The sequence below is a fragment of the Cydia fagiglandana genome, chromosome 11 (genome assembly GCF_963556715.1).
Source record: "Cydia fagiglandana chromosome 11, ilCydFagi1.1, whole genome shotgun sequence".
Taxonomy (NCBI): Eukaryota; Metazoa; Arthropoda; class Insecta; order Lepidoptera; family Tortricidae; genus Cydia; species Cydia fagiglandana.
Window position 1 is genome coordinate 7,143,883 of NC_085942.1, and position 8,271 is coordinate 7,152,153.

General features: G+C 37.7%; 1 protein-coding gene across 1 annotated transcript in view; it reads left to right on the forward strand.

The window, feature by feature from the left end:
• The first annotated feature begins 403 nt into the window (after window positions 1-403).
• Window positions 404-8,271, forward strand: part of LOC134668851 (macrophage mannose receptor 1) — a 139,973-nt gene continuing 132,105 nt past the window's right edge. Inside the window, exon 1 of the mRNA XM_063526321.1 lies at window positions 404-846. Coding sequence (XP_063382391.1) covers window positions 744-846 — 103 coding nt within the window. The 5' untranslated portion in view covers window positions 404-743. The remainder of the gene's footprint in view (window positions 847-8,271) is intronic.

Below are 8,271 nucleotides of genomic sequence, written 5' to 3' on the forward strand. Positions count from 1 at the left end.
GCAAGAAATGTCGATAGTTTATCGATATGACTTTATCGACATGGCTACAGCAACGTGGGCCGCATTGTTAATCGTACACTAAACAAAAGTGGCAACAGTGACAGCTCGCTGAGACTACGTCTTTATATATTATAAGTCTATGGGTCAGACCTAGTTTAGTTATTATAGATGTAGAGTGAATACATAAATGTTGTATTTATATGAAAACGTATCTTCTCATAAATATAAACAGATAAGTAGGTAACGGTATTCCTGAGCGTCAGGAATAAATTTAAATAGTGCCAATGACCTATCTTTCTAGTCATAAAACCCTCGAAGGCTATAAACCGCAAGAATACGATCCTACCTGTTACATCGAATATGGTGAATCGTATAATATTTGCAAGTGTATACAATTCTATCATGTTGCTACGAAAATGAAACTTATAACGTTAAAAGCAAAGTCTTATTTCTAATCTGACGATGAGTGAGATAGGCATTCGTGAAAGTAATCTCATGGATAGTTTGATGACATCGACCGGTCGCGTTCTTTTTGCTCCACCTGCGCGCAGCTTCTCAGTCTGACTCCTAAATGCCGCGCCGCACGCGCCTCGAACGCGTCCGTTGAAATCCGCGCGAAAATGAAATCGAGTTTCTAAATTCAAACATTCATCCTAAATTTAATTTTTTTAAATTTATTGCCAGTGTCTAGTTTGTTTTATCTGTTAGTTTTTAATTTTTAATTTTAAAAGTAAAGTGTAAAAATGAAGTTTCTCTTTGGTCATAATATTCCCAGTGTTGTTTTGATGTCGCTGGTTTTACTGGCTAATGCTCAAAGATCTTCAAATAACGTGCACAGAGACCTGGGTAAGATACACTATTTTTATAATTTTACCATAACTTCGATTATCTTTTATTACGTATTGTAATAGACTCTAAGTTAAAGAAATCACATTTTATTAAGTATATATTACCGTGGTGTAAAGTAGGTAACTATTACTAATTTACTAAGTTTTAGATTAGGTATAAATGTGATATTTTTAAACGACTGCCCAAAAAAAGAAGTGTAGGTATTGTTTCTATTATAGGTACTTATGTATGTACCTATAGGTAGGTACATCTATCTTTATTCCACTGGTTTATTTATATTATCATCTACTTGATATTCTAGAAACAGGAAACACGTATAGCTGCAAATACTGTATTAATAAAGTGTATAATATGTTAATACAATACAACATATCGCTCGTCTACATGCCTAACTACTTAAAATTTATTTAGAAAATAATTGTCAGCAAAGTTATGGTAAGAAAAATATCCTCTTAATGAATTAGGTAAGTATTTAATAACTTAATAATTAACCTATCTTCCGATAAAATAAAAGACTACGCACGGCCCTGATCCTGAACGATCGATACTTCAAATAAAACACGATTCTAATCAAGCTACTAACATAAACATTACAATTAAGTACGCTATGTCATGTTACTTTATGTTCGCCAAGACAATAGTGACCGCGACTGAGCCGCGACTAGATAAATCATGTCAGCTATGAACTGTCCTAGATACGTACACTACAGCTAAAGCGTATCCTAGAGGTTAATTAATATAAGAATGTAAGAGGTGTAAAGATTTAATTAATTCCTATTTTATGATCGATATAAAGATACTGAGCAATTCATTTAAGCAGGTAGTAGGTAAGTAACTAAAGTTATTCAAATATGTAGCTAAGCATTGTTAAATACTCGTACATATACAAATACATATAAGAAGCATAATATTTCAAGTAGGTTCCCTTATCGGTATTTTTTAGTTCTGTAGTCAGATCGAACTCTTTAAAGTATATTAAAATAAAATAAGAAACTAAAATTAAGTTAGTTGACTTAAGGTATTTTTCCAAATTAACACAGTTTATTTGTATAGGATGTATTTAAATAGGTAAGTATCTAAAATAACTTTCTGACGTCATTGACGAAACTAGTCTTCATATTAAAATTATTAAAAAACTCAACACAATAATAATGATAACTATTTCAAGTTTGTTGAATTATTAATACGTTAATACGCATAATATTTAAACAAAACGGCGATTAATCTTACAAAAAAATATAGACGTATATTACTAACCTTGGTTCACATTTTTTATTTTATTTTTGTCGCCGAAAAACTTGAAGAACCTTGAACTTTGTCATGAAATAAGAAAAAATAACACAGCTCACTATTTATCTATAGTTCATAAAAAGTGCGGTTTTTAAAGTACCTACAGATTTTGATTCCCAAGCGTAAGGTTTTTGGATGCCAATTTTTGAATTTCAATCTCTGTGTAGGGATGCACTGCACACTGCACACAGCATCAGTTTTTGATTCCCAAGCGTAAGGTTTTTGGATGCCAATTTTTGAATTTCAATCTCTGTGCAGGGGTGCACTGCACACTGCAGACAGCATCAGTTCTATAGTTTAGTAGTAAAAATATTCAGACACTACAGTCAAAGAGACAGTGTCTTTCGCATTTATAATATATTTATTATATTAGTATAGGTATTTATATTTAGGTATGCATAATTATTATAGATGAAATCCAAAACGTGTTGTAAGTAAACATTTCATTTCGAATATCTCGTTCCTACTTTTACTTTTTTTCTGACAAGTGACAGGTCCAATTTGAGATTTCGCTCAGACCCCTATTATAGTAACAGCACCAATCATGGGACATTTAAGAGGAAATTTGGAGTATTTATGATATTTCCCGTATACATGTAAATGGTCTACCGCTTAGCGTGTTAAAAGATGAAAGTCCTATCCGTCTTTCATGTTTTAGGCGTGTTGTATGAAAGATACAGCAATTAGTTTCCACATATTTAACAAATTAAAACTATGCTTTTTTTCTCCAGTCATGGACACCAAAGTTCCAGTAATGGGCCCCCGGTAATGGACGTGGATCCAGTAATGGGCCCCCTATAATGGACATTGCTCTATCAGTATAAAATATTGAAATGGGGAATAAGTTACGACAAAAAAATCAATTTTTGGTAATAAGCTTTTATCGCTGAATGTATTTTTCTTTCCACAGCCAATTATTATTGTATTTGATCCATGGAGACAATTCTAATATACCCAAACACAATTAGTTAGGGTTTATTGCGATAAAGTTCCCATGGCCACCTCCTGTCTCCATCATCAGATTAGGTCCATGTTATCATAATATTGCATTATCATCCGATTTGCATACTTAATTACGTACTTACACAAAATTTCAACTGAATCGGAAATCGAAAAGTGGCTCAAATTCAGCTACCAAGATTGGACCCACACTAACTAACAGGGCAAGTTAAATAAAAGTTTGGAAAAACGATATTAATTTATCCGAAGTCCGAGAATACCTCCTGATTGATATATTTCGTAACTACATTTTACTTCTGTATTGTTTAAACATGAAATTATGGCATGGCAAGCATCATTTTGTCAATTGTCCCATCATAGGAGGTACGCAGTTTTACAGCTCCTATAATGGGATTGGGCCAAATACCACTATTTTTTTACATCTGTGGAGTCACAACATAGTGTGTTGTATACCTTATCTCATGGTAAATTCAATTAACAAAGCACATTCTAGTTTTCATCAAGTATTAATTAATTGAAATTTAATAAATTAACTCACCTCTCTTAGCGAAGTTGTTAAGAATTCGTAGTGGTATTTTTTTTCAGTGACACGACAACTTTTGGGTTGACGCCAATTTCTTAAAAAGCAACCAAATTTAATGAAACTTCAAACTGAAACAGCTCTAGGACTCTTATTTATGATAATATACAGCCAGTGTTTATAAACTACTTTTAGATACTTATTTTAGAGGAATTATGTTTTTTTGTCCCATTACTGGTTCCACGCCCATTATATGGTATACTACTATACCACATACCTAGATAAGATTATTATGCAAATTAACGAAGCTAAAACTAGACGCTTATGCATGCACGGTAAAATAAAAGTAATAGGGGAATTTTTGTTTAACATTGAGAAGGTAAATAATTACCTTGTTTAATTTTGTAAAAATTTTATGTCTATAAAATAAATACCGGTTAAAATAGTCAGTATTTTTAGAAAGTTATTCCTATATTTTAGCCAAGCACAGATACAGTTTTGCAAAATACATCTTAAAATTTGAAAATTTGAATACGTAAATAACAAACTTTCTTCCTTAAGTTGTCATAAATATCCACTGCGTTGCACTTTTGTACTATCCATAATAGTTATATCATTCGGAAAGACCACTATTTTGTGATGCTTTCATTTAAATAATTCATCTCCAAGCAAACAGAAGAAAGTAGTAACATTTAATTAGATACCTACTAAATAACAATAAAGGATAAAATAGCGTGTCAATTAGCGAAAACATCGTATTAATTAAGCTACTTAATTATAAATATTTTATGCAGTGAAAATACTTTTTTGTTTACTACTCACTACGGAATTAGGTACTTACTTAGTTAAATACAATAAAAAGCACAGCATTGTACAATATGTAGCCGAGTGGTAGGTTATAGAGAGTGGCTTTCAAACAAGAGGTCGGAAAGTACGTTTTGTACTGAATCGAGACAGAAGTATGTAGTAAGTAGACTGAAGTAGCATGACAAATACGCCAGAGGCTTTGCTAAGTTGTATAAGTACGTATAGGTAGGCACGTATAGGTTGACACTTTGATGCCATTGAGGCAGTCACACGCTTCAAGTTCCAGTGCTCTATGCGGAAGGCAGAAGATCGGCCAGGTTGGAGAGCAATCCAAGTAAAAGCGACTTATGGCGGTCACGACCCTCAGTCATAAGGTTACGACGAAGAAGAAGAAGATAGGTATACTTAAACACCGATTTGTTATGCTGTTATCATATACATAATAACAAATTATGACATATTTGGACTCGGAGGTATCAGCCACAGTGTCGAGCGCGAAAGTGAGACGGTGAAAGTTGTCTCACCTCTACCTCTATAATTATTATACACATATTTAATTTGACGTTTCGGCCGCTGGCTGGCCCCAATTTCACATCGGTGACAGGTGCGACGAATTGTAAAATCACTATTGCTGACGTCACAGGCATCCATGGGCTACGATTACCACTTACCATCGAGCGGGCCGTATTCCTGTTTGCCACCATCATTGTATTATTTAAAAAAACTTTATTACATCGGACACAAAACAGAACAGATATTTCTCCTGCGAAGTTTCTGACAATTGTCAAAGGTTTAGAAGAATTGTAGGTAATGAGTTATATGTATTCTTGACAGGTAATGAGTTATATGTCGGAATTTCGTGACAATTGTAGTGTTTCTTGTGACAATTGTCATAAACTTAGCAAGAGAAATATCTGTTTTTTTCCGATATCATAAAGTTTTTTTTAATAATACAATGATGGTGGCAAACAGGAATACGGCCCGCCCGATGGTAAGCGGTAACCGTAGTTCATGGATGCCTGTGACGTCAGCAACAGTGATTTTACAATTCGTCGCACCTGTCACGTTGGTGAAACAGGGGCCTGGTCAATGTATTTAAAATGCGATGAGCAAATAACGCTTCCATCCCGTTCGTTGACAGTGCAAACGAAAGTGATAGTGCTCTAATAATATCTTTATAGATAGTGAATGATTTTTCGCTTAGCTATACAAAATATGTATTTTTACAGCAGGTTTAGACATTTATACCCATATCGTTTTACAGGACTAGGGTAATGGTTTTTAGCAATTATGATATTCCCTGGGAATCGTAGTTATATCGCGCCGCCTATATCGGGCTACGCCCGACTCCTTTAGTGCCTATGAGGGCGCCGAAGGCGGCCGTCTTTGGAACGCGTACGTCGGGCTACGCCCGACTCTTTTAGTATGAGGGCGCCGAGGGCGCCCGGCTTTGGAACGCGTACATCGGGTTACGCTCGACACTTTTAGTATGAGGGCGCCGAAGGCGCCCGGCTTTGGAACGCGTGCGTCGGGCTACGCCCGATTCTTTTAGTATGAGGGCGCCGAAGGCGCCCGGCTTTGGAACGCGTATGTCGGGCTACGCCCGACTCTTTTAGTATGGGGGCGCCGAAGGTACCCGGCTTTGGAAACGCGAACGTGGGGCTCCGCCCGACTCTTTTAGTATGAGGGCGCCGAAGGCGCCCGGCTTTGGAACTCGTACGTCGGGCTACGCCCGACACTTTTAGTATAAGGGCGCCGAAGGGCACGTACGCGTAGCAAAGCCGGGCGCCTTCGGCGCCCTTATACTAAAAGTGTGCTACACATACGCGTTCCAAAGCCGGGCGCCTTCGGCGCCCTCATACTAAAAGAGTCGGGCGGAGCCCGACGTACGCGTTGCAAAGCCGGGCGCCTTCGGCGCCCTCATACTAAAAGAGTCGGGCGGAGCCCGACGTACGCGTTGCAAAGCAGGGCGCCTTCGGCGCCCTCATACTAAAAGTGTCGGGCGTAGCCCGACGTACGTGTTCCAAAGCCGAGCGCCTTCGGCGCCCTCATACTAAATGAGTCGGGCGGAGCCCGACGTACGCGTTCCAAAGCTGGGCGCCTTCGGCACCCTCATACTAAAAGAGTCGGGCGGAGCCCGACGTACGCGTTCCAAAGCCGGGCGCCTTCGGCGCCCTCATACTAAAAGAGTCGGGCGGAGCCCGACGTACGCGTTGCAAAGTCGGGCGCCTTCGGCGCCCTCATACTAAAAGTGTCGGGCGTAACCCGACGTACGCATTCCAAAGCCGGGCGCCCTCGGCGCCCTCATACTAAAAGAGTCGGGCGGAGCCCGACGTACGCGTTCCAAAGCCGGGCGCCTTCGGCGCCCTCATACTAAAAGAGTCGGGCGCCGAGGATCGCCGTGGTCGTATGCCACGATTATAAACTTAAAAGTAATATGGCATACGACCACGGCTATCCTCTGAATCTCTGTAAATATATAAAAAAATCAGTAAATTATATTACGTTGTTTTTTATATAAAAAAATGGTAACATTTATAATATTTCCTGCTTGATAATTTTAGATAAGAATTCTATCTTGTTTCATACTTTTTAGAGCGCGATTTGCAGTAGTCGGGTTTTAGTTTTTGAACTTATTTTTTATTTAATTAATTTTGGGGTCATGATTTCGTTACTAACTTTTTGAAGTCACTTTATATTACTTTTGCGAGGGCGTCCTCAGTACAGAAATGCACGCAGAGCGCCGCCTATATCGGGCTACGCCCGACTCCTTTAGTGCCTATGAGGGCGCCGAAGGCGGCCGTCTTTGGAACGCGTACGTCGGGCTACGCCCGACTCTTTTAGTATGAGGGCGCCGAGGGCGCCCGGCTTTGGAACGCGTACATCGGGCTACGCCCGACAATTTTAGTACGAGGGCGCCGAAGGCGCCCGGCTTCGGAACGCGTACGTATCTTGTAAAAAAATTTACTGTTTCATACATTTTGGCTGATCAGGACTTCTATACACTGAAAGAATTTTTTAGTTGGTTTTACCATATTTCAACAAAATTTATGGGTTAATATAGCACCTACCCTTGAGTTTTGTTGAATCAACAAAAACTGTATTGTTGATCAGTTACGGTAACTTCAACTTATTGCATATTTGTTGATTCAACATTTCAATATAATGGTAAAATTAACCCTCTAACAAGGGGTTGATATAGCACCAACCCTTCGATTTTTAGTTGTTTTTACAAGTAGCACAATGGTTAATTTAACCGTCTAGCAAACTATTAATTCATTACTTAACCTTTACATTTTTGTTAGTTTTACTAGTTTGCACTTGGTGCAAACCTGTAAAAACAACAAACCATGACAGTAAAATTAACTCTCTAACAAGGTTTGGTTTAACGCACTTGAAATGTTAAAAACACAAGTATGTTTGTGTTGAACCTACTTACTTTCAATGGTTAGTTTTACTAGTTTGCACTTGGTGCAAACCTGTAAAAACAACAAACCATGACAGTAAAATTAACTCTCTAACAAGGTTTGGTTTAACGTACTTGAAATGTTAAAAATACAAGTATGTTAGTGTTGAATCTATTTACTTTCAATGGTTAGTTTTACTAGTTTGCACTTGGTGCAAACCTGTAAAAATAACAAACCATGTCAGTAAAATCTACGTGTTTTTAATGTTAGATTAACCCTTTTACTCAAGGTTGTGTTAACCGAGTTACTATATTGGATCAACTCTTACTATATTGTTGGCTCAACCCAATATATTTTAAATACAGCCAACAAAATCGTGGTGTTGATTCAATCAATGTTTTGGTGTTGAATTTACCTGATTTATAGGTTAAATGTACT